Genomic DNA, 27,899 nt, shown 5'->3' on the forward strand with positions numbered 1-27,899 from the left:
AATCTGATTTAGATTTCTGAAAAGATGTGAATTCGCTGACAGCCATGCTTGAATTTATTTTAACCATATTTTATTGTTGGACCCATGAGGACGTTTCAAGTGAACATTTGACACAGCGATGTTTTTCCATTCAGTTTCTACATAACAATCATACCATTGAAAAAGACACATTTAAAATCAGAAGTGTTTTTTTGTTTTGTTAGGCCAGTACAACATTCTTTGCATATGTAATCCGTGGAGAACCTTGCTAGTTAATATTACAGACAGTTGCCGTGGCACACGGCCGCACACAACGCCAGGCACTACGATTTATTTCCAGGACCCTCTTTCATAGTTTGGGTCTACACCTTTTTGAAGGCACGACCTCCCATGCTAGTGCATACCTTGTCATCCTGTTACCTGCATTCTCGGGGGATTTTACTTAGGTAATGAGACAATTGTATACAAAAGGAAATTCAAGAACCTAGTGGCACAAGTAGCAACCTAGTGGCTCTGTTGACTCAAAATCCATCCCATGTTCTACACTGCTGTCTACTACAATGTTATTTCAAACATATTACTTACCATACGAAAAACATATTGTACGCCATGGCTTTCTTACATGTTCACATTAATTTGTATGTGAATGTGTGCTGAGTGTTGCATTTTCTATATGGTGGTGAACAGTGTTTGGCCTCAAGTAAATTAATTTCAAAGTGAGTAGGCCTAAACTGTAGCTCGCATGCAATATTTGCATCATACTGTCTGTTAAGTTGGTAGGCTATATTAACATTTAAGTTGGAACCACAAGAAGTCACTGGCAGGGAATGGCATGGCAACAATATCCATGTCCGAATCAACACACTTGCCTATTGAGTGTAGAAGTTGTTTCATGAACTTGTACGAAACTTGTGCACTCAATAATAGGCAAGCGCACTGATTCAGACAGTAGGATTTTAAACTATGAAAGCACACAAAGGCGGACTCCTCCTTCCAATTTTTTCCAGTCCTTCCTTTTTCTTTTTTGTCAAATGTAGCCAGTCAATATGCCCACAATAAATGCTTGCACAATACTGACATGTTACTACATTAGTCACACAATTTGTACAAGTTGAAATGCTGAGGATAATTTATCTACAGTCAAAAGTTAAATTGTATGCTCTCCCTCCATTTCTGTGTGTGTGTGTGTGTGTGTGTGTGTGTGTGTGTTAATTTATGTCTATTTGTACTGAATAGATAAGCATGTATTGTGTGCATATTACTCAGAAAATCAATGGTAGTACAGTATTGTAAAATATCATCAAGATTTCTTGTCAAATAACCTTGATTAGGCACTGTATGATGCCACTGTTTAAGCCTCTATATACCATGTCAGTACATCAATACTCAATCAGTTACATCAGTGACAACAACAATTTCAAACATAAAATGATACAGTAGAATGCAGCAATGATTGACAATACACAAGAAACATTCATTGTTGTTCACTTTGGTAATTAATTCTTTGTTTGAATCTTTCCATCAATATTAATGAAAAAATATATAAAGATAACATGGCGCTCATAAATAAGGCTGTATTCATAGTTCACAAATAAATAAGAGTACTGATAAACATGATGATTTAATTGCTGCTTTTCAGTCACCTCATGGGAAAAATCGAAATCGATGCCAAAGCTGTACATGATGAGTGTAAATGGCTCCCCTGTGAAAAGAATAATGAATATTTACCTAAAAATTCTCAAGATTGTTTGTGCATCATCCAAACTTTCAGAGACACTGTGATACTCCTCTCTGTAAAGTTGCATTTATCTTGTCGATCAATACATAAGGGGGGGAGAGTAAATATTACTGCTCAGGGTTATATATAAATGTTTTATTAAATCTTGAATTATTTGAATCAGAGAAAAGAGTGGAGCTCTGCCCTCATTCTAATGCCCAGAAGGGAAAGACAATGCCTATTTGGACTATTTTGAGACTGCAGGACTCTTGCCTCTTTCCAACATTTAAGTTTCAGGATAAAATCAAACAGGGCTACTGCATTTTATCACAAGCAGCATCTGTCCAGTTAAAACATCATTGAGAATGTGACAATAAGCCCCTTTTAACATGCGTACCTCCCCAAATGTAGGCTAAAAATACAAATTTGGGTACGAGCATCTGAAATGACCAAACTGAAAACACCTACGGTAACTGACATTATTTGACATTGTGACATCATTTCATACTGTGTGTAAGCAGCTTTCCCTGCAAAGAGGTGCCCTGTCTACCTGCACAATTCTCCCATTTCTCCAGCACATCCACCCAGAAGAGAACATTGAAGACACAAGATTCTGGGCTACGCTAAAAAAAAAAGATGTTCAGAAGTAGGATAATCAGAAGTATGCACAACATTAGGCCAACTTATTAAAATGAAAATGAAAATAATTTAACACAAAGGGTAGATATCGTGTGGAGGAATTAGCATGAGCGAGGCAGACACACAGGTGTGGGTGTGGTGCAGGCAGGGTCTCGGTGTGCGCTGTAGCTTCAGCCGCTACAGCTGTGTGGGTCCTCTGCTACGCGCCTCGCTGCCAGGAGGGGGCGCCGTCACCAGGTTCCTCAGATACCCACAGGGGTTCCTGTTAAACGCGGGGGGTTTCCTCCCCGCACCTCCTTGCGAGGGAAGGGGAGGCTGCGGAGGAGGTCTGCCGGAGCTCATGAGTGGCTGCACCTCCTGCTGCTGCGGGGACTGGGGATCCTCCTCCTCCTCGCCTGGGTACTGGAAGCGGGCGCTGAGCGCGGGGGCCGCGCCTCCCGGCCATACCCCCTCCTGCCTGCAGATGGCAGTCACCCGCGGGTGCTGCGGCTCGGCCAGCACGGGAGGGGAGGCCAGGCTCTCCAGGGACGAGATGCTCTGGTTCCAGGCCTGCTGCAGGTCAATGGGAATGATCTTAGTGGTCTCCATGGAGACGCAGACGGGGAGGGTGCCTCCGTCCCCCTTCCAGGGCAGGTGTTTCTCCGCACTGGTGGGAGACGGGGGCATGACGGAGGGACTCTGACACACCTCCATTGACGCTGAGGCTGAGAGAGACAATGGAGAAACAGAGCTTTAACAAAGGACAGCAAGCAAACACTGTTCTGCTAAACTGTTTAGATCTGTTACTTCTACATAAATTATCTGCAAGATAAAAAGACTTGAATTAAAAGGGTTGAAACGCATTTAATTCAGCATTTGTGGCCTCACCAACCTGAATTTGGTTCCACCTTTGAGATTTCTTCTGCCTTGCGGGCCACAAAGGTGATGCCTATATCCTCTTCCTTCTCTTGATCAGAGTTTTCACTCTTCTCTTCCTCTGATTCTGCGGTTAGGACCACCGGAGCTGCAACCAAACAATGTCATCCTCTACTACTAAGTTGGTTTAATTGATTGGCACAGCACCACGCTGAATGTGTCTCTGATAAGAAATACAAACTGATCATATAGTTTAAATGTATAAAAAAACTGTTTCAACTATTCTGAATCCCCTACCTGTGTCTTGCCAGCTGACATTTCTTCTTGGCTTGCCATTGACATCTAGCTCCTTTGCGTCTGAACCCTTGCGCTGTAAAATAAACCAGCATAAAATGTTCGCTCTTATATTCATTGTGCTGATAACTGTTACTGATTAGGGGCTACCAGATACTGTGTGTTACAAAGAAATTAAACAGTAGCCTCACGCAAGAACTATTCAGATACTCATACTCTATTATGAATATGAGAAACAATATCTTAAAAAATATATATATACATTTGTTTAAAATGCAAATATTTTTGTAATTCTGGGAAAGTATGTATGTTGAAAATACCAGTTACATGAATCTGAATTCTTCTTCATAAAATGGAGAACTCTTGCCCTTGTCTACACTCAAATTCAGCACAGCTGACAAGATCAGATTACTGTATATGTGGTCATCTGTTCAGACATAATTCATACGGGCTGTACTTTCAATTCCATGCATTTAGAGCGACTTCTCCTATTTGGTGTGTGCCTATATTAAAAATGTACATTGTAACAACCAGCACGCCCATCATGGGGTACTGTGTGACAGTAGAACATTGGGAAATGATGATGGATGTTGGAGCATTTTCATTCACATCCAATACCTCAATAAACTCTGTGGTTGCTTGGTTCAGTTCTGGACAAATATGATCCATATGTGATTTCTTGGGTTCAGAACAAAATCACTTAATGTGACATTTGTCATAAAGATGGATATGTATATGTGACATAGGGTACACATTTAGTGTAATCTAAATACTTGGCTTGAAACCTGAAGATTGTAGATTCAATTGTTTTGAATCGTGGGTGGGCTGCCGCTGTCTCGGAAATGAAGTGACAGTGGAGGCACACACAAGGATCAAATTTCCCAAATGTACCCTGAAAATTCTGTAATGTTCCCTTTGGGAACAAAAAATGAGCAAATTAATTATATATTGCTGGCTAGGGGTACAATTTTATGTACCTATAGGGTACTGCCCCAGAGACATTTGTCCCTTTTTAGGCACTTTTCGTACCTTTATTTTTGAGAGTGTTGAGAATAGTCTTTTACATGAGGAACCTTCATAAATATTCAGGTCAAAATATATAAGCTATCTAAGCTGTCCTGGATAAGGGCATCTGATAAGGGAATCGTTATTAATGAAAGATGCTAAGCACAAGCATGACTTAAGTTGAAATGAGTCTACTGAAAAAACACACATCCCTCATCCCTCATGCCAGTGAATAGAATATACTTATCAACATTTCAGCATTGTCATTAATCAACACGAACAGTATCAACAGCCTCGAGTCGAGCTCTGAACATCTCCTCCCACAGACGATCAGTCATGACCCATTAGATGCTGCTTCTGTAAGGGTTCTGTCATCAAAGTGCCTTTGAGAAGCTCCTCTAATTGGTCTCACATCACACCGAGGCAGTGCAACACAGCACCACAGACCACTCTGCTCATTCCTGCGCTGTGAAACCTGCCATGACTCATTGTTTTAGGGTACTGGGGCCGTAATGACTCCCTGCAGGAAACATTATGAAAGGCTGCTATTGATGACAGAGGCCTGCCTTTTTCTGGCTGCGCTCCTTCTTGTGACGACCCTTGCCCTTGTGACGGGTGGACTTGAAGGACTCGAGGCGGCTGCGCATGTTCCTCTGGAACACCTCCCGGTCCTGCCTCTCCTTGTCCCCCACCGTCATGAAGTGACGGCTGTAGTGGGCCTGATACTGCAAAACAGGAAGTGACACCACGTGGCGAGGGATTAAACGTCAGAAAAGACCCGAGAGAGAGACAAGCAGCTGAAACAGCTGGTAGCTGGTTGACCAGTTAGACCAGCTCCATACTCCAGCTCACGATATGTTTTGAAACAGCTGGTAATTGGTATTTTAAGCTGGTCATAGCTGGATTCTACACCAGGGGGGTTAAGGGGATGTTCAGTGGGAGGACAGAAACATCATGGGATGTTTTAGGGAGAGGTGAAGGTCGAAAGGGTTGTGATTTGGACTGACTGGTTGGAAGATGAACAGGATAGGAGGATGGAAGAAGACAGATGACTGGCACACACACACTGAACACAGGGCAGAGTGACAGAGACTAGACACAGGGCAGAGTGACAGAGACTGAGGGACAGAGACCAGTTGGGAGGATGTGGGCTTTACCCTTCGCCGAGGCTTGTACAGGTTCCCCGCCAGGAGATGGTGAGTCTCTGTCTCCTCCTCCACCTTCCCGCTTGGGACCATGTCAATGACCTGCAGGTCCAGACACACTCCACTCTCATTCCCCCGTCTGCCAGAAACAAGATGGCAGACACACATCACTCTCATTCCCCCGTCTGCCAGGGGCAAGATGGCAGTCACTTACCAAGGACTTCCTGTGCAATCCAATGCAAGAACACTATCCTCTAATCATCACATTTATTGATTGTTCATGCAGTATTCAGACATATGTTCACGCTTTATTGAAAATAACCATTCATGGTATAGTGTAGCTATTATAAGGACTCACATGCATTATAAACACGCATGTGCATGCACACACACACACACACACATTCACAGAAGAGCATATTGCTGTACTCACAGGTAGTTGGAGACGTTGGTGACGTCTGAGAATGAGGTCCTGCTGGCCATGGATGGCAGAGAGAGCCTGGCAGAAGTCAGCACATTTCCCCCCTGCAGAGACACAGAGGAACAGCCTGCTGGCTAAAAACCTTCCCATCATTCCCCACAAAACCCTACGGCCTCTTCAACTGGACACAGTACCACTAAAATGCACCTTTTCTATTTTGAAGAAAAACAATAGATGAAAAAACAACAGGCATTCGGCCATTGTTAAAGATTCATTATCTCATGTGCATCTATAAATGTTTTTGCTGAAGTAATTTGCCTTGATAATGACTGCTAATTATTATTATTTGGAATTTTTGATACAATCAACATAATGCCTGCAAATTGCTTTATATCGTTATGGTAATGCAGAAGAAAACGGATTCTCTAGATGAAAACTGATTCTCTAGATTCTCTGATTCTCAACAATGCAAGCCTGTTGAAATCAGTCAGAAATATTAGAATTAAAAGTCTCCTTATATAACCTGAGTTATACAAAGAGCAATTGAGTTCACTTGACATGTTGGACAGCTTAGAACCATTAGCAGCCTTATCCTTATGTTACATGTGCTTTCTCCTCTTCACCATTTCAAAGGGATCTAATCTAAATCCAGTCAATCTTTGTGGTCCTTCAAATAACCTTCACTTAATCCTCTTTTTATTCATAACTTCACTTCCCCTTTCTGTCCTTAGGCAAAGTTTTAGTTTGTTCTTTCCTCCCTGTTCATGACTGGGTGGTCTACTTTGGCAAAGAATAGTTTTTAAAAGGCTTTTTGGCTAATATTAGCAGCTCAGAAAAGCACAGGACGTTGTGTGACCTAAAACTAAAGGATAGAGGAAATTATATTTTTCCTGGGTTCCGAATAATCAAAAATAGCATTGACTTCATGTCGAAAGACAAATATTGTCAATCCCTCCACTGTGCTGTTGAAGACCACCATCTGTGTTCCTGTGGTGCATATACCATGAGCTGTTTGGCCTCATGAAGGCGTCCACTGCTTGTGAAAGAACAGGGGTTCTGCCGTATTTGTAACTCAGTCATGTTTCTGTGCATGTGCCTATGTGCATGTGTAGAATATGGATAACAGAGTAATCATTGTTGATAGTATTCACAGAGGGACATTTCCTGTCTTCCCCAGGATAGAGTGAATGAAAGGAGAGACAGGGCCCAGTACAGGGTAAGACACAGCTTTCAGGCACTGCTGTACTTGAACAGCATTTACATAAAGAAGCTATGAGAGCACAGGCTAATTCATCTCATTCCATACAACTGTTTCAATCTGTCAAACACCTTCTTGTGTTTCCTGTAGGAAAACTAAATGTGTACATCATGTACAAAGTATAAAGTTTGGCCAGGCATTTACTCATAAATCAAGCACATAGGCACTGCACAAGTGGTCGTCAGTCATGTCAAATTCATTAAATAAATTGGTCTTTATCAGAATTAGTTTGTCGATGACTAACTCAGTGTTATGCAGAGACGTGTTCGGTTATGTGTTGGAAAACTGCTCCATCTGGTGTTCTTGTTGGGGATAACGTTAAAAAGGGGTAATATCGTGCTTGAGAATGGGATCTTGTGGTTTTCATGTTTGTCCTGGTGCTGACACTAAGCTTTGGGTTCAAATATTCTATTTCAGAAGGCAAACACCCTATAATGTGTTACTCTGTGCACTAAACTTTGATGAGCCCATATTTTAAAACAAAGCATCTGTGAACCAAACTACATTGAAATACTATATCCATACATTAGAAATGACTGCACTATATTCCTCCTCTCAAAAGCAATCAGTGATTGGGTGGTTAGGTTCTAACTATGTGGGTGGCCACAAGTCTAACAAATCCAAACAAGCTTTTACAGGAACCACACTCAGCCACCCTGAAAGATTGCAATATTTAATCTTTACAATTTCAATTCCGGTTAAATTTGTAAGATAATCCATCTCAATGTTCTTCCTGTCCCAGAATGCACTGGTTGAGACTGCTGTCTCTGGAAGCTAAGCACAAGGCTAGCACACTGCTAACACCATATTAATCAATTCTGCACAGTCAGACACAACCAGCAAAGCATACAGTCAGCTTCATTAGTGTTTGAAGAGAATACCTGCACATGAAGTGATCAAAAAATGCAATTTGCCACAATAAGCATGAAAAACAAGAGAAGCAATGCAATCTGCTGTTTGCATCAGCACTTTACAAGCTGCCTGTAGAAGTGATTCCAATGATGCATTCTTTAATAATGAAGTCAACATTGCTTTGTTTGGATTGGGATAATGTTTAATGAGGACAGCCATACTAATGAGGATTTCACAGACAGCACGGCTGACTTCGCCAGTGTAACGACTTTGAACCTTCATACAGTGACTCACACTTATCAGCAGAATGTGCAATTAACCTTTGCCTTTTTGCCAATGTTTACTGCTGCCAGCGGAACTGAAACAAGCATACGGGGAGGGTCAGAGAGTGAAAGCAGCCTAATCACCTGCTGCACTCTAAGCCCTGCAGCCTTGGAAGAGTGTCTGTTGCATTCTGACCCGCAATTCAGGAGCAGTACTGAGCAAGTCAAATGAGCAGCCGTCCCACCTGATCTATGAGGCTGATGGCATCTCTGATGTTGATCTTCTGGTACACTTCCCAGAGTTCACCTTTGTGGTACACAGACTTTCGCATCAGTAGTTTACTCAGATAGTTCTTGTCAAACTGTTCCCACCTGCATTCGCGAGGAGGGGACAAGAAGAGGATGCCAAAAAAAATGTGCACTTATGATGACGACTTATGTTTAGAACAGCATTCCATGTGTATTTTCCTAGTTCTGGATGTGATGCTTTGACTTGTGGTAGAACCTATGCACTTGTAAGTCGCTTTGTATTAAAAGCGTCTGCCAAATGACAAAAATGTAAATGTAAATGTAAAATGATGCTGTATGGGGAGCATGCCTTATGTACAAAATATGCGCTCAAAAACATCCAATATACACAAAATATTAGACGTCAGGGATCACCATAAACATCGTCATGTTCGTGCAGTTCTTTTGCTGTGATAATACAAGGTGTTTTAACTCTTTTAACAAGTGAAACGATGGCTCTGTCACTTCACTAGGCAGGGATACTGACTTGTCTCTCCAGTGGTGGTAGCCATTCAGCCCAGCGATGTCTTCCACTGCAGTCAGGATGTGGTCAAATGCCTGTAAAATGTCAAAATTTGAAGCAATCCTCATTTTCTGAATGGGCCTGGACTCTTTGTATGCTCGATTTTGCTAAACACATCTCTTAATCAAGAGAATGTAAAGTAGTTTCTCCTTGTAACAAACAGCACACAGGCAGGTTCAGTTTTTTATTTCTGAACTATTATCGTTCCACAGCTACAGTAGGTGTTTAAAGTAGGTACCACACTTTCAACCTCTCTGTCAAAGTGCTTCATACAATCCCTTTTCAAAAAAGAGGCAAAGAGTGCATTACAAAACAAAAATGCAGTTATTTGTCAGAGATCTCAAATACTGATCTTTATAATAAAGGGCTAATATACCGAGAGAATAAAAACTAGCAAACAGGAATCATGACAGGAGGTCTACAGAATTTTAAAAATGTCAGGTCACTGTAAAAAAATGAGCTTTCTTTCTTGAGACTTTCTTTTAAGATTTTCCACCAACTGCCTTTCTCCTAAACTGTAATACCTAGTTGTACCCTCTCATTGCTCCAACCTCCGTTTTTGGAGGGTACACACTAACACTCGAGTCCTCCGAAATACAGGATCAATTTCCTCCCTGCCTGCCCTTTCACTGCAAACCAGCTGAGCTGCCACGGCTCCTATCCTGTAGCACCGTGCTATTGATACAGCTGTCACAGGAGCAGTGCGAGTGCCCCATCCATCAGCAGTGAAAGGGTGTGGGATATCAGGCTGACTGAATGCCTGCCCTCCCAGGGCAACATTTGGCCAAACATTCAAAACGCCAATACGTTTCCAGCGTGATTGGACCCGGGCCACGGGGAGTATCATTCCACTCACAACTGGGGAGGCTACATTTTACACTTAATGACTACCACAGGGGCTCTGTGTATGATATGGAATGATTCTGCATAGCACTGTCATAGGATCCTTAAAGGAATGCACTGACATTTTGGGAAATATACCTTTTTTCCGACTTAGATCGTTGATTAATCTGGTTAATTACGTTTCAAATAACATGTTTAACACTGTAGCAATATTCACATGGCTTACATTGCTTTCATAGCTCATTCTCATTTCTCTAACACTGTCCTTTTATTCCCACCTCATCAGTGAGAGACCATCTTAAAGGGACTACTTCACAATGTTACAGTGTGTTCAGCAGTTATAGTTCCAACCGTCTAACAATGTCGCTCCTTTAAAAACAAAATTTCCCGCACATGTATTTCAAATACACATGATATCTTGTGTAAATAAGACAGCTTCAGAGTTGCTGTAAAGTGTATTTCTTCACTTTGAAGGAGGTAAGCTAGTGACTCCTGTAGGCTTCAAGTCTTTATGCTAAGCTAACATGTTATGCTAACATGGAAACCGAGCCAGTGAATGCACAAAAATGAAAATTAAGTCGAACATCTGGGTAAGTCTGGGTAAGTCAAAGAAAAGGTATATTCCCCAAAATGTTGCTGTTTTCCTTTAATGGCAGTAGCTCATCTCTGTACATGTGTAAACTCACTGGGACTGACTGACACAGTTTGTACAGTCCTTAACACAGACAATGAGGGGACAGATGGTTCACTATCACTGGGCCAGTCTGGAGGAGTGCAGTCAGAGGAGAGCAAATCCTCCATTCATTCTGCTGCTCTCTTCACAGAGACTGGGCCTGTCTCTCCACAGAAACTGGCTCTGCTTCTGCGCAGATAAAAAGCACTGTGATGATAAACTTTTTTCACTCGAGCAGTAACACCAGCTGCAGTGTTTAAAAATACACTGACGCATCAGTGCAGAAACTGCCTGCAAGGTCATCGTTTTTTTTGAGCTAGTTCCACCACCTCCTGAAAAAGTTGCAACGAAGATAATTCAATTTAATGGCCAATTAATCAAACAGGAGTAGATTCCCATAAATACAGATTACACCACACGTTATGAAAACCTTGAGCATGGATCTGAAGATTACCTATTTGTCTTGCTCTTTATGCGATACTAAGTACTCTGTAGCTGTTATTTTTGTTGTTAACTTTTTTTACTTATATTGTAAAGGTTCAGCATATTGAAGTTTTAGGATTATACACCATTTTTTAACTTACTAGTATAGAATTGTTCAGACAATAACTCTGGTTAAGAGCATCTGCAAATGTAAATTAAATGTAAATGCAGTGGTTGATGTGTGAGGTGCAGGTGTGGTGTATTAGCACTGTAAACCCTTAAAGGTACTTACAGGTACTTAAGCTGAATTTCTGAAGCAAATGTCCAGCAGTATACAAGGATTATATGTCAGAAATATTCATTCATAAGAAATATTAAATAGTGAATCTGGCTTTAGATCAAAGCAAATAAATGAAAACTGCAGCACTTGTGTGAAGTGCTGACTCTCCCCATGCACAGAGCTGCAGAGGTTGCGTATTCCAGACCGTTTATGAAAAATAAGGCTTGCAGCGCGGCGCTCACCCTCTCGTGGATTTCCTCGTTGATGGTGGGCTTGCGGTTCGTGCTGCGGGGAACCTTCAGCCACTTCACCAGAGGCTTGATGGTCAGGCCCTGCGCAGTCACAAGCAGAGGGTTTCAATTACCGTGCAACATGGGCCCTGGCAGATCTGCCTCCCGCAGACCAGTGAGGCCAAAGGTGCCGACACATTCACTGGGCTAATCGCAAATTCCTTTGGGATGTCGGTGGGTGAGGAAATCACAAAATCCACAATACATTGAGTAAACACTGAATTCAAAAGGTGATCATGATTTTTTTAGGAAAAAGCAACACCGCTTTCAGTAGAGCTGTCAGCAGGTATATACGGTATATATATCGTAGATAAGTTCTGGTTACAATTGGAATAACATTGCTAACAATAAACATAAAGATATGTTTGACTAAAGTTTCACCACAATTATTTCTTTTTCATCACACCTGCCACAGTTACTGAAACCACCATTCTGAGAGCAGAAGTGTGGAAAGCCCCACAGAAATGAGCAGACACATTTAAGACAGAGAAGTTCCAGAGACTGGATAAAGAGCACGTAGCTACTCTACTCTAGGAATTTCATAACTTGGTAGCTAGCATGTAGCCTCTCACAGTTTGTAGCATATTATCTAGCTGGGTTATCATGCTACGTGACTATCCAGGAATAGATCAACTAGCCACTGATGTAATCATGTTTCATGTAATTTCCTATGTGTTGCTCACACAACCCTCTTTCTCAAGGCATTCTGATTTTGTCATACAACATGACTGTGCATTTTATCATTGGATATAACTTAGGAAACAGGTCCAGGCTGCTTGACTTGAGCAGGAGACAAACCTTGGTCATCTCCTGTCTTCACCGATTGGTTGGTGCGGGTCAATTATAAAATCGTCATTTCAATCGTAATTGGCTATTCATTATTCATGATCCAGTCAACATTGGAGCTATCTGTGATCACATGGATGTTTGCCCAAGGGCCCTGTTACACTACTCGGGTTACAACATTGGGTTTTCCGGTTGTCTTTGTTAACACGCTTCATGATTTTTTAATACCCGATTCCAAATCATCTTCCTGGTTAAAATGGCTGATCCTTAGGATGTACCTCGGCGCAGACCTGACCCGTGCTGGCGCCACCTGCCCCACTCCCAGAAGACAGTGCAGCGAGGGCTGTAATCGGAGGTCACGGGGTCTCCCAGGCCCCACCCTCCCCATTCATCATAATCACCGCCTGTGCCTCAGAGCTGGATTAGTCATCTCTGCAATTTAACCTCCTCTCTCCTGAAAATGTCAGCCCCTGCCAGCAATTACCTTTTATTGGAGAGAAGGCTGCACAGAGACAATGGAACGCAGGCCCAGAGAGACGGGAGCTGAGCCTGGGCAACAGCTACAGTGATAATTACACAACAACTAATTAGGCTGCTGTTTTATCTCCAGTGTGCTATATTCATTTCACCAAGCTGCTGGGAGCGGACTGGGTGGAATTTCAGTGGAATGCCCTGAGAGGTAATAAGATGCTCCTCCAATGGCCTGTATCGGTTTCATTCTCATTTGTTTCATCCTGTTTGGAGATTGAGAGAATAGGGCGCAACAAGGCAGTTTTGCGTAAATCAATAAGGCATGGATTGCTACAGGGAAGCTGTTAAGCGATCATCAGAGCTCCATGTTAACAATTACAACCGAAAACACCTACCTGAAACATGACTGTGAAGAAAATCACGATGATTGTGGTTGCCACAAAGTAGTCCTTTGCTTTCACATGCTTAGTCTTGAGCAATATAACCAATGCAAATGCGACTGCTCCTCTCAGGCCACCGTACGACATCACCACTTGGTCAATCTTGTCGAGCGGAACCAGTCTGAACCGGTTCAACACCCAGGTCTGCATAACAACACCTACGAACACAATAAAGAGACACAGTCACCAACGAACAGCTGACAGGCAAACACATTTTTAATAATCACCGTCAAATGAAACTGCTTTGCAATAATCCAAAATTAATACAATTTGCAATTTGGCATTATCCGGAGTCAAATCTCTCTCGTTCTTTCTCAATAAATGATGTCTGTTGATATATTGGAATAATTCCAAGAAATGTTCTTCACACAATGAAGAATAAATATCTCATTCAGTGTGCCCAGTAATGTTCCATCCATGAAAAGATGACTTTCACAGCCGATGCCAGTGGAATGGCCTCAGCACGGTGTGGATAGAGTGATCAAACTCACCTATAGCTCTGAACAGCAGGATGAAGATGAGTGTGCAGGCAACCAGGCCTGTGTCCCAGGCCCACTTGGACTGATCCACCGCAGAGATCCCCAGGAAGATGAAGATGATGGTCTCTGCGATGCTGGCCAGTGTCTTCATGGTGTATTTGACTGTGGTGCGGGACTTCTGGGAAATGTTGGCCTCCACATACTTGTTGCAGCCTATGCCACAGAAGGTCATGCTGCCAGTGGGAAAAAGGTTGATGTGAAAAAAGGAACTTACTCCTGAGAGAAATTAATCTGTTAAATGAACGGTAACCTGGTGTCCCTTAAAGACATTAAGGAAAGGCAATTTATAGCCATGAATTCAATTCCGAACTGTAGGCAAGTACTCCAACAGTTTCATTTTGAAACTCTAAATTTGTATGTTCAATCCCCAAGTGTGGTGCTACGATTTTTCCCTTGGGCAAGGTACTTAACCTGAATTATAGAGAATATCTAACTGAATACATTATTATGTAAAACATAAGCTGTGCAAGTTGCTGTGGATACATTATCCACAAATTCTCTGTTAATTAATATTATTTATTCAGTATGTGTGCACAAACAGATATTCACACACAGTGCATTCAGGCATAACACAACTACAGTTGTAGTGCACTGAGATTACACAGCATGGGATGATATACTTCTTTTATCACTCAGACAATAATATCTGCTCTCAATGGTTTACACTGTATCTTTATACAGATCATTTTTACAGTCATAAAAAAACAAAGCTCTTAGTCATGGCCAGAAAGATGCGGAAAAACAGCAGGAGAGATGTGTTTTTGACCGAATTAGCAGATTTGTCCATTTTGATAAGAACATTTATTGAATGGTAAAATAAAGGTTATGCAGTATGCAGTAGTAAAACTTAAAAATGTCAACATGAAGAAAACAAAATAAAATACAATTGAATTGATAACCTTTCCGTCTATTGTAAAATGGAAAGGGTACTTGAGCTTGAATGCCTCCGGCGGAGATGAATTCATTGGTCAGATGAGGGCGCTCTGGCTTAAGATATGAGTCACCATTTGGTGCCATTGACAACACACATAGGTTATAAAATATGATGAATGCACACAAGGCAACCTTGAACATACACCACTGAAAATATTGCGCTAAAGCTTGCAACATACCATGTCTCGATTTACAGACCACACTCCCGTCTGATCAAAGCGAGTTATTAACCCAGTCATGACCCACACATTGAAATACACCCCGTTCACACAGGCTGCTTTCTTTGTGTAACTAATCTTAATCCTGCTCACAGAACACAGAGTTGCAGTATGTCATGTCACCTCAATTTAAAATGGACGTTGGCTCATACAGATGGAGATATACAGTACATACATCAATCTTGAGCAGGGAGGAAATGGGATAGGCATAATATGTATTGTAGCAACTATTATTACATAACTGCTATGAGACTGATATCCTCTCTCCTCTCTGGTGTTGCTTCGAGTGTGGGTGATTTTGGAAAGAAAGGCTCCCTTACACAGCGCTGCCAAAACAGATAAGAAAATGCACCATTCTTACGCAACAAGTCCGAAAAACTGTGGCGATAAAAGACGGCAACAGCGTCTCTGCTTGTGTCACACATGGTGGAGCCCTGTAATTTCAGCCCAGCTCCTGACAAGAAGTAATTTGGGCCATCTGGTTAATTTGGTTGCTGGTGGAATACTGATTGAGGTGTTTCATCAATGCCTCTGCGCCTCTGCTCTCACAGGGCGGCGGGGTGCACACCCACTTCCGCCTGCGCAAACCGCAACCTGCTCCCCTCCCTGTGCCTTGGCTTCCTCTTTCACTGCAGGCCATGAATTACGCCCCCGCACTGTCCACTCTTTTCTGTCCACTATTCCCTGCACTTTCACCCGTCAAGAGGGTGAACCTCATTAATGTGACTTTCCTCGTTTCTGTAGAACGTTCCGGATCAGCGGGGCCCATCTCTGTGCTCCTCCTGTAACAGGGACTGACTCACACAGAGTGCCACATGTTTTGGTATGACTGTGTGGTTTTTTTTTTTTTTTTTTTTTTTTTGCTTGACTGTGACTGTGATTGTGACTGTGCTGGAGGATTGTCTCCTGCTTAATCTAATCAACTGTACGTCGCTCTGGATAAGAGCTTCTGCCAAATGCCAATAATGTGAGGGACCAGTTGCCCCGCAGTTTTATAAAATGGCAGGATGTTTGTGTCCGCGTGCAGGCGCTACTCACGAGAGGATGGCCGACAACGAGAGGAGCTCGGCCGTCAGGTAGGCCAGGTAGACCAGCAGGAAGATGAAGAGGGGCTCGATGATGCGCACCTTTTTGGTGAAGCGTGTGATGAAGGCCAGGATGAAGGCGAAGATCAGGCCGACTACTGTCCCCCCAATGTTGACGACGAGGAAGGAGGCTGGGGGAAGAGCAGAGGGGAGGTTGCCATAGACGACGCAGACGGTAATGGAGCAGGAAAAGCCATCTCCATCCCCTCCCCAAGAACACACTCCCACTACACTACTACAGTCTTCCGTTGTTTCCATCAAAGAATAGTGATGAAATTACACAGAGGACTCTTTTTTAACATCCATTCAAGGATCCCGTTGCAATATACCAATATCATGACAAAACTACTAATTATCCCCGCAGGCTTTAGTCATGAGCAAAAGCCAACTTGTCATTTTGGTAAAATGACTACACAAAGATATTTGTAATTTTTCTTACCAATTCCTTTAAAATAATCTGCCGTGTCAATATTCCCAGGTCCCACCTCCACAAAAGAGATGTAAACTTTATATAAGACCTAGGGAGAAGGAAATTATATAAATTATCAAAGGTTATTCTCTTTTTTTCCATATTTTCATTTTCATCCAACACATTCTAACCTCCCTCTTTCTGTGCACCAATATCACCTCTCAGTATGTTAGGGCTACATATTCAAATAGACATTGACATAGATTGATACATGCATGTTTTTGTAAATAAAGCACATACTGTATATCATATATTGCTTACATTTTTTGTGCATTTAACAAAAACAGCAATGTGTAGCTGAAAAATACAAAACTTAATTTAAAGATCTCACAGTGAGGGTCACCACTTTACTAAGCTGTTCACCATTCTGATCTGATTACCATGTGCTAGTGACCTAATGATCTTAAACTAATCTTGGAATAACCCTGAGATCATGATTGTGTTAGTATTTGGCGTAGTAATCAGCAAATAATAATATTTCACATTTATATAATCCATTACATTACATTAATGGCATTTGGCAGACGGTCTTATCCAGAGCGACGTACAACAAAGTGCATACCCATAACCAGGGATAAGTGCGCTGAAAGACCCTAGAAGGAAGTACAATTTCAACTGCTACCTGTACAACAAAGATAAGGACCAGGGCCCATTAGAATTTTTTTTTTTTTTTTTTTTTTTTTTAACGAACAAATAAACAAACAAACAACAAAGCAAAAGTGACCAAACTTAACTATCCAAACACTTAACGCTTAATCCATAACAGTTAATCCATAATACTTGGACTAATAGTCCAATTCATTAATGAACAAAAAGGTTCTTCATACGAATGGTTTACGTTTCCTGAATTCCAGCACGTCTGTAAAGAGCTAGCCTTCATCCGCCATTCACTGTTTACACAGCGTGTGTGAAATTAAATGCACTTCATTCACTGTGGGATACACATAGTAGGTTAAGTACGGAACTGTCATAAATACCCATTGTCCGTGTCAAAACCTGTAAAACTATGTTTATATGTTGCTGGCTATATGATTTTAGTATAGCCAGCACGGCTTAGGAGTCACAACTTAAGGGCTTTCAACTTAAGACAAATCAGTACAATACCGCAACAGCTTGTGCCCTAGCACAGCAGTTACATAACAGCTCATTTATAAATGCAGAGAACATTTTACAGGGGATTAATGACTCTCATTACGTATTTACAGTATGTCGATCATCTTAACTCCAGCTAAAGCGTCAAACAGCCGTTTCACAAAACCATGGCTCCTTTTCTTTGAACTACTTATTCTTTTTAAGAAAATGACTTTTAAGAGACCAAGCAAAATGCACATGCAACCGATTTAAAACTAGCAATCTGTAGAAGGTTTGTATCAGATTGCAGTGCAGTTACTGTGTAAAACACAATCGGCGCTTAACAAGCCTTCAGGATCAAACTAATATGATACTATAAAGTAAATCTGATACCAAAACCCAGACATCGGAGTGATCACGGCAGAGATCAAGGAATTGAGGTGGAGGTGGAATAATTCAATAATGAGGCACATGGACACATGCCTTTATAGCTTAGTTATTACAAAGGGAATTGAGGGCAAGTGAAACAGAATGCATCAAAATCAAATCAAAAGGTCGTGGAAATGACAGGGTTGAACTTTATGTCACTGAAAGTACCACCAGGTGGAACAGTAATGTTCATTCCAGCAGAATGTCAAAAGGTGACTGAAAGGCTTCTGTGTTTCAGTAAAATATGCTTGTTCGCAGCGAGCCAGCCAGGGTCATCCGAGCAGAGAGATCAGCCGGAAGATTAAGTCCAGAGTTTAAGGGGTCACGCTAACAAAAGGACCTTGTTGAGGCGATTGAAGCATTCCTGTAAAGACGGTGGCCATGTAGCCAGAGTCTGCGGTGCGGTGCGAGAGGGAATTCCTGATGAGACTAGACTCAAATCCAGGCCATGCTGCCCCCTCAGCATAGTCAGTGCTAAAGACTGGAGCACAAGCAGGGACCCAGTGAGAGTTTTTGTGATGAAAATTAGCTCTAAATCCTCTGCGTTCAAGTTAAACACCGGCTACATTTGGTTAAAAAAGTGAAAGTTTTCTAGCTGAGTAGGACATAACCAGGCTGTATCCAAGTACACTGGGGTTAAGCTAGTCCGTTTATATCAAAACGTCTCTTGACCTAGATCCCCCCTTCCCTCGAGACATCTAAATTCTGGCTTTTGCTCACTGGGGACATTCATGTGAACTGATTACCCCAGGGCCCTGCTCTTGGCCATGCCTAATGGAAAGAAAATCAGTGACGAAGGAAAAGCAGAAGCTCTGCTTCACAAGCTGTGCACTGACCCCTGGTTCCACTCCTTATGTATGCATACTGACAATGAGTACAAGAAATCCACTGACTCACCACCGTGACAGCGTCGTTGACCAGTGACTCGCCGAACACGATGATGAAGAGCGTATCGTTGACGTGAACTTCCTCGAACACGGCCAGCACCGCCACAGGGTCCACAGCTGAGATCAGCGCCCCGAACAGCAGGAACTCCATCATCCCCGCCTCCACCTTCTCATCTGACTCCCCCGGGAGACAGGAGGTTGGGTTAGGGAGCCGTCTGCCACAATTCATCCAAGACTTCCCTCAACACTGCACTGTCAGAAAAGGTGCTGAGGCAGACCAAGTACTCCATCCATGCTGAACTCTTGCTCTATTTATAACAGCAAACTGTCAAGAGGATTTAAGCTGTACCCATAGCAGTCTCTGACAAGACTGTCCAAAGGAGATCTGGAAAAACTGAGGGCACTCCTTACAAACAAACCTCCACATGGACAGGCCCAAATCAGGTGGTCTCTCTGTGGCCGCAAGACATTTTAGATGACTTACAGTTCATTAGACTGAGCAGGGGCCAATACACCCTTGAGCAATGTGGGGTTAAGGACCATGCTGAAGGGCCCAACAGTGGCACTGGTCTTATTGTGGCTACACTTGGGTTTGAACCAGCAACCTCCCAGGTGCCAGTCAAGCACCTTAGCCAGAACTTGGCAATACAATCAGAACAACCCATATTTGTGCTGGCTCTGGCACGCTCTCTGCTCAAACTCACCGATTATGCCAGCCAACTTCACCCCATACAGGCTGAAGCCCGTACAGAAGGCGTTCCACAGGGTGCCCACCACGGCGTACATGAGGATGGCGCCCAGGTTATCGAAGAACAGGCGGCTGGGCATGAAGTAGCCGGCATCCCCGACGATGGTGGGCAGCAGGAAGAGGAAGAAGAGGCTGGGCTCCAGCTGGTACAGCTGCTTCTTGTTGGCCACCAGGACGATCCCGCCCAGGACCAGGCCCAGGAGGATCAGGAGGCAGCTTTCCGGAACCACGGTCGTGAACCGGTGGGAGAAGTGGAACACTGTGTGGAAGACAGGGCATGCCAAGATTTATTATCCGCCTGGGGTGAGATTTCCAATTTGAGACGACCTTGCCTGCACACACTCCTGCTTCCATGTATCATGCACACTTCGAGGAAAATAAAAACCTTAATCTACTTGTGCAATAAAGTACAAATATCTTCAGTGGATTAACAGACAGCTCTGTGTTGTCATCATATCGATAAGTCAAATCAAAGGAAATTGTGAAAGTAGAGTAGACACTCTTGCAACTGACAGTGTTCTGTCAAGTAGTATAAAGCATCTGTGTACATTTCTTTATTCAAATGTGTAAATATATTTGGTGTGATATTTGGTAAGGGAGTGTGAAAAATTGAATGTGAGATTAAAGCTGAAAGCATAAGGCTGAAAGTATAAAACTCAGATGAGTAAGTCTTGGCAAGAAAGATATGAACAACATACAATATGGCTAATAAAGTATATCGTAGTATAGGAACCTTACATACTATAATGTACAAGTATACACAGCTTGCAAAGAAGGTCCAACAAATGAATACACATAATTGTCAGGAATGTATAATAGAGTTGGTATCTCAAGCAATACCCTTTAATGTTTCTCATGTTACCTTTCAAATTACTCTCATCATGTGACATCCTTAGCAGAGTCCCCCAGGGACCTATTCTTGGCCCCTTTCTGTTTATTCCCTTTGCGCAATAATATCCTCCCATACCCCATTCACTGCCATGCTGATTATATGCAGCTTTTATTCTCCTTTCCACTGTAAATTTGTCTCAATGACATTTCAAGCTGGACTACCAGTCGGCATCAATGCTGCCAAAATGTAGTTATTCTACCGATCAGTGACATCCTCCTTCCTCAAGGAACTCTCCATTACCCTAATTAAATAACATAATGGTGTCTGCCATCTAGAGGCCCTTATGCTGTCCAGACTGGACTACAATTCTTCCCTTACTGATTTCCCGGCATGGGCCACCAGTCCTCTCCAGATCATTCAAAGTTCAGCTTATCTGTAAATTTCCAAAGTACATACCACACCTCTCCTCATTTCCTTAAACTGGTTACTGGCAGCTATTTAGTCCTCGACACCCATTTTATTCACGCACACATAGACTACAAAGGTAAATACCATTACTAACAATGCACTATTTACCGAGCCCTTCGAACTTATGCAAACAGACACACATGGACCAGTCGACATGGACCTACCACCAGGGGTTTACCTGATTTATTTCTACATATGTGTGTTACACTTACTGAGCACTTTATTAGGACACCTACTTATTCATAAGATTATTGAATCAGCCAATTGTGTGGCAGCAGTGCAATGCATACAATCATGCACGTACGGATCAGGAGCTTCGGTTAATGTTCACATCAACCATTAGAATGGGGAAAAAATTTTATCTAAGTGACTTTGACCATGGAATGATTGTTGGTGGCAGACAGGGTGGTTTTGCAGAAAATGGTACGAAAAACAAAAAACATCCAGTCAGCTGCAGTTCTGCAGGCAGAAACGCCTTGTTAATAAGAGAGGTCTGAAGACAAGACTGAAGCCGGACTGGTCAAAGCTAACAGGAAGGTGACAGTAACGCAAATAACCACACATTATAACAGTGGTATGCAGAACAGCATCTCTGAACATACAACGCATCAAACCTCTAAGTGGATAGGCTACAGCAGCAGAAGACTTAATAAGTCAAAAAAATAAGTCTAATAAATACTTAATAAAGCGCTCACTGAGTGTATACTGAACCATGTTGTAGAAAGACACATTAGACTACACAGTGGCCCTGTTAAATATTAACAACCCCACATATGTAAGGTTTTTCTTCACTGTAGTTACATTTGAGTCCTGTTTGTTATAGATGCTGAGACCAATTTAATAGATTCGCACAAGCTGTGTACCCATACTGATTCCACGAATGGCATGGCAAACAATTTGATACTCTTATAAGAACTGGTTCAATTGTTAGCGCACACATACACATCAATTAACAGTTTAAAACATTACATGTAATGCCCCACTGGAACCTGTTTCGCACAGTGTATAGCACACTGAACCATCTGAGCGAGCGTACAAAATGCGGTGAGGAAACATTACATTAGCAACACATTTTAGAGCAACCATTCCTTTCGGTAAGAAAGGTTGTTAGAGTAATATACAGTATATTTGCACATGACCTGTTAATTTATCATGAGTCAAAATGGTTTGCTTGCTTTTAGGATGCCTTATCCAATCAGTGTGCTGATACAGTCACTAATGACAGATACGAGAGTTACAATGATTAGCTAAGTCATGTTCCCAGCCTTTCTGAGTACATTCTGAGGGCGTGAGCAACATAAAAGCTCTTTCTCTCTTCATGAGATTAATCAGAATACTGTGAATCATCAGAGAGCCGATTACACTCACACACACGCACATACACACGCACACACACACACACACACACACACACACACACACACGCACATACACACGCACACACACACACACACACACACACATATGCACAAAACATGCATTGCAGATACTGTACATACAAACATTATATTTGAACAAATGGCTACAGTAAGACGAAGATAAAAAAATATCTTCCCTGCTGAAGAAAATAGCTCACGCTAGGTTTCGAAACAGTGGTTAGTTGGTTGACCAGTTCAGACCTACTCCATACTAAACATGGTTTGACCAGCTCAAGCTATGTTTTGAAACAGCTGGTAACTGGCAATTTAAGTTGATCATAGCTAGATTTTACACCAGGATTCACAACACATTACAGGCTAGTCAGATGAAAAACAAGTTTCACAATCCTTGCCCACATACTGTTTTTAAAAAGTAAATTAAATGGGCATATTCAAAGTGAAAATATATATCTAGATCCTGGATCATTGATGAGACAGGTTCACCCTCACAATGAACTGTTAATATTTATCTATCAAATCACACCAAAACCTGTGATTGTATTCATGAAGTTTATGGCAAGCCAAGGGTGAACAAACTGGGTTATATGTACTGTATATGTGAGATATGATAACTTTACATGCTACTATTTTGCAAAAGTGAGGTATGACATATTAATTCTATAGAATGTGTGTAATGACAGTTACAGTGAAAACACAATGCCTAGCCAAAAGCAAGGCTTCAGTGCTTCATGCCTCTGCTACGTAGTCACTGTAGCGCAACAGGAAGACTTCTCAATTTGACATCGCAACATTTTCTTTCACTTGCCGTATCACCATTGTTCTTCCTGACTGCAAAGTCATTTCCTGAAATACTCTGCTTCCTTACAGCAAAAAGGGCAGGGTGAAAATAAGTGTGAACATTGCAAAAGTCTTAGAATTCTTTCCCTTTTTTAAATACAATTCAGAAAATGTATTGTACAACAGTAAATGCAATGAGTAACATCTGTGAAATTGATGAATCCAAAAAATCCCAGCTATGACAACAATGTAAAAGACAACCATTCTCCTCCAAATCAGAGAAGCCTTCTCCCTCTACCATACATTTCAGACACAGAACAAAGTCCTGCATAGCTTGTACATAACTCCATCCATCCATTGTCCTCTGTTATCATTCCAGCAAATGGCATTATCTCCAAAATGAGCACACATGGTGAGACATCATCTGTGGCAGTTAGAAAGAAAGATTCTGACATTCCTCTTTCTGTGCTAGTCTGGGATACACACAATAGCAAGAATCCTGTAGTTGTTTATTATTTTTTAAAACGGCATCATGTGAGGGTGGTTTTAAATAACCATTGGCACGCCATGCTTTAATGATCATAACTAATTTACAGTTAACAAACTAACCCATTCTGTCTATCCCCACTCACCCCCACACCAAGCATCACCTCATATTCAGCTACTGGTTTCCTGTTGCAGTCAAACATCCTCATACAGACTGCCCCCGCTCATTGGGTTAGTCATCTCTGCTTCCAGGCTTGTGCCCTGCGCTTCACCTTAAATATCCCCTCATCCGTCCTCTCTGCTACACTGTGCGTCTCCATGACGATGCCCATCGTCCATCAACTGCCGTTTTCTTACTACAACTGACTTCTGATTTACCCAGGAGTTACATATTTGTGTTTTAAGAGGTTATGATGGCTCCATGTTGCCTTCAGGCAGCTACCACAGCTTGTAGTTTCATATGTACGTTATCATAATGTCCAATAATGTTTTCTGAATGACCCTGAATGCTGGTGTCAAAACATTTAAATAACACATATAAAAACATAATTTTATTCTGTTACTAACAAAATACTGCTTCATTGATTTGACAATGACACGTTTAATAACGTCTTTATTTGGCTATACATTTATCTTACCAAAATCTCAAGACAAATGATAGCATTAAATGTTTGTCCAAACCATTGCAGCTGAAAAGCCTCTTTCTGTTAAGGCAATCATTATTTCAAAGGAAAACAGGATGTGCTTCCTAGAATTAAAACCAGCAACTGTTACACAATGAAGCCAGTACCAAGGAGATATAATGATATAACTGCAATGCCATGGTGATTCTATCCAAGATGCATTAATGGCAGCTTGCTTCATTTGAAAGACAACAGATGGAGGCTATGCTGGTCTCAGAGGAAAACATTTCTTATGGTATTAGCTGAATCCTGGCAACAAGATATTTACTTAATTTATTAAATTAAACATGTATAAAACAGTGTAAAGCTTCATTAGTCTTAACTAATATCTTCCTCCTTTTATTTCTGGCCAGTTCCTTAAACACAAAATTGATTAACAAATTGTTTCACACAATGGAAGCATTGTGTTAACATTAATGTATATATATTTAAAAGTAATCCGTTCAGATTCTACTACAGGTTGTTAGCATTATAAATATGAGACAGGAGGCTTCTTCATATAAAGTACTGTAACCACAATATAGAGTTACCATAACTGCTATGAAAACTTTTTTTAATTTGGCCACCCAAATATCTGGTCCATCGCCATAAAATGAGGCCCATACTGCTGTTGCTTGTGTGCTGGATTCAAACCCTTCCCGACATGAGGTGTGTGAGGGAACAGTGAAGAGCTCTGTGTGGTTGTATGAATACAGAGAGGACTGGAAGCGTGCTACTGGCTTCCCAACCTTGCATTAGTTTACCTTGGGACCTCTACTTGAGGGCCACAAACATTCTCAAAATCTCCACATTTGGGGGTGAGGGAAGAACTTAGAGAATGTGAATTAGGAGACAGCACTGAGATACAGACCATGTTGAAATTCAGGAGGGACAACAGTGAGACAGTGAGACTTAAACAGAATATTGATGGTCCAACACAGATCAGACATCTCTGAGACTCAAAGGAGATAACATGGAGAGTCAGAAAGAACACAGAGCACACTGACACTGAGACACAGAGCAGACTTACACTCAGAAACAGAGCACACAGAGACTCAGACACAGAGCACACTGACACTCAGACACAGAACACACTGACACTCAGAAACAGAGCACACTGACACTGAGACACAGAGCACACTGACACTCAGACAGAACACACTGACACTCACACACAGAGCACACTGACACTCAGACACAGAGCACACAGAGACTCAGACACAGAGCACACTGGCACTCACACACAGAGCACACTGACACTGAGACACAGAGCAGACTTACACTCAGAAACAGAGCACACAGAGACTCAGACACAGAGCACACTGACACTCAGACAGAGCACACTTACACTCAGACACAGAGCACACTGACACTCGAACACAGAGCACACTGACACTCACACACAGAGCACACAGAGACTCAGACACAAAGCACACTGACACTCAGACACAGAGCTCACAGAGACTCAGACACAGAGCACACAGAGACTCAGACACAGAGCACACAGAGACTCAGACACAGAGCACACTTAAGACACAGATGCATTTTGATTGCTAACAAAGCAGCCATGAATGATCCAAGTTTTGGCTTTCCAAAATACTGACCGTTTTTGTAAGCTTTTTCCTAGAATAAATCAAACTCAGGAAATAGCTAGACTCTTTCGTAATTTCCAAATACGGGCATAACAAGCGATCCGTTGTAAAAATGTTCCATTAGCACGTTTATAGTTCGCTGTTTGGAGGCCAGTCTCAGTGCCTCATATGAATGAACACGAAGCATGAGAGAAACGTCTTGTCCAAGGTCAGGTTGGATCAGGGTGGACCAGGAATTGATGCTAAATTGCTAATGGTCATTTTGATAGACGGGAGCGGCTAATCCGAGGCTGCAGGTGTCAGAACAGCCTTCGAAAAAATGCTTCTTCTTTTTTTTTTTTTTACACCGCAACACAGAGTCTAAATTTACTGTTATAAAAAAAGACATAAATTTTTAAACCCATTGGCTGGATATTTATTAGGCAAGTCCCCGTCTGGTAGGAGTATGCACAGAATGTAAACAATGCAATAGAGCCAACATTATTAGAGGTAGAGGAGAATTCCTGAAATCTCTTGTTGTTTGCTGAACTCAGGACATCTAAATGAAGCCAAATATGACAGCTTTGTTTTGTGCGCAGTCGAAATAATTAACAGAAGAAACGCACAGGTTTTTGGTAAAGTAATTCCTCTTTGTTCGTGCAAAGCTCCGATATTCAGTGTTCCTCTACAGTTAACTCTTCTCGTTGAAAAAAACATAAGCTATTCTTTTTCTTCAGTGAAAAAACTTTCGAGAAACACGTCTGTTACCACTCCAGCTCGTGGATAAAACGATTATGGTGTAATCAACAACAACCTGATGCATTTCACACGACGTCGACAAGTTTATCCTAAAATGCAAGATTCAAGTTGACCACTCACGTATTTTCGCGACACTGGCGACCAGAATCCATATGGCGATGATGTAAGGTGTCTGCACGTAATTCCATTCCCACTTAACAATTTGGTATCCCCCACCGTGGTGAGACGATTCGGTCGTAGGTGGCTCGCACGAGTCTGCGGACCTTGCTAAAGCTATCCCAGCAGCATCACTACGCTCTTCGGAAAGAAGATGAGGAGCTGTGGGGGACGGCACCGGCGCAACGGCTACATCACGTCCCGCGCGAGCAGATGTCTCAGTCACTGAAAGGTCAGTTACAGCTCCGCTGGCTGTGGACAACACCAGCAACAGAGTGACGAGCATCTTCTTGGCACAATCAACGGACTGTCATGTTATCCTTCATACATCTGACGGAGAAGCGTAAAGACAGGGGTGAGCAGTCACCGGCGCGTAGTACAAAAACACCTCTCTGCCTTGGCGAGAGCGGAGGTTTCGCTCTGGCGTATCTTAACACGTGATGGCTCCCAAGAGAGAATAGGAGAGTTTTATTAAAGCGCTACAACATCGCAGTGACATCAGCCCTTGCGTATATTGAGCCATTGATTTTGTCCACCACTTATATTGTTTATTTAACCTATTTAAAGGGACGTTTACCTGTAAAACGGATATTATTTTTGTAGATGTAGGTTACTGTAATCCAACTAACCAAGTAAAGGACGATTTGTATTCACTTTGATTAAATGTGTGTTTGTGGTTAACCCCGATTATACTAAAGACTAACTGGGTGGGAAAAGGAACTACAAATATATACGTGTGGGTTATTAAACATCTAACACCTTGGGGTCCACTCAATTCTGAATTTTTATAATCCGGGGGATGTTGATGTTTGGAAGATGCTCTACATCCACCTGCTGGCGGTACGGTCACATGGATCTAAGTTATATATGATTTCGAGTGCTGGACATGTATAGATCTATGCTGTAACTACTGTAGCTAAGCACCTTTGAACCATTATACTGGTACACCATAAACTAACGATACGCGCGCACCACCTTGTGGACA

The 27,899-nt window shown here is 42.1% G+C and overlaps 1 protein-coding gene across 1 annotated transcript; it reads right to left on the reverse strand.

Annotated features, from left to right (window-relative positions):
• Positions 1-53: 53 nt before the first annotated feature.
• slc9a5 (solute carrier family 9 member A5) lies at positions 54-27,353 on the reverse strand. Its single transcript, XM_061221723.1, has 16 exons — positions 26,879-27,353; positions 19,781-20,083; positions 19,087-19,250; positions 16,660-16,738; positions 16,174-16,351; positions 13,937-14,157; positions 13,401-13,603; positions 11,701-11,790; positions 9,204-9,274; positions 8,674-8,800; positions 6,068-6,159; positions 5,647-5,773; positions 5,056-5,214; positions 3,488-3,560; positions 3,207-3,338; positions 54-3,039 (listed from the first exon to the last, which is right to left on the reverse strand). Exons 1-16 carry the CDS (start codon positions 27,198-27,200, stop codon positions 2,513-2,515), a joined length of 2,868 nt encoding a protein of 955 aa, XP_061077707.1. The 5' UTR covers positions 27,201-27,353; the 3' UTR covers positions 54-2,512.
• Between the last annotated feature and the right edge of the window lie 546 nt (positions 27,354-27,899).

The sequence above is a fragment of the Conger conger genome, chromosome 15 (assembly GCF_963514075.1).
Source record: "Conger conger chromosome 15, fConCon1.1, whole genome shotgun sequence".
Lineage (NCBI taxonomy): Eukaryota > Metazoa > Chordata > Actinopteri > Anguilliformes > Congridae > Conger > Conger conger.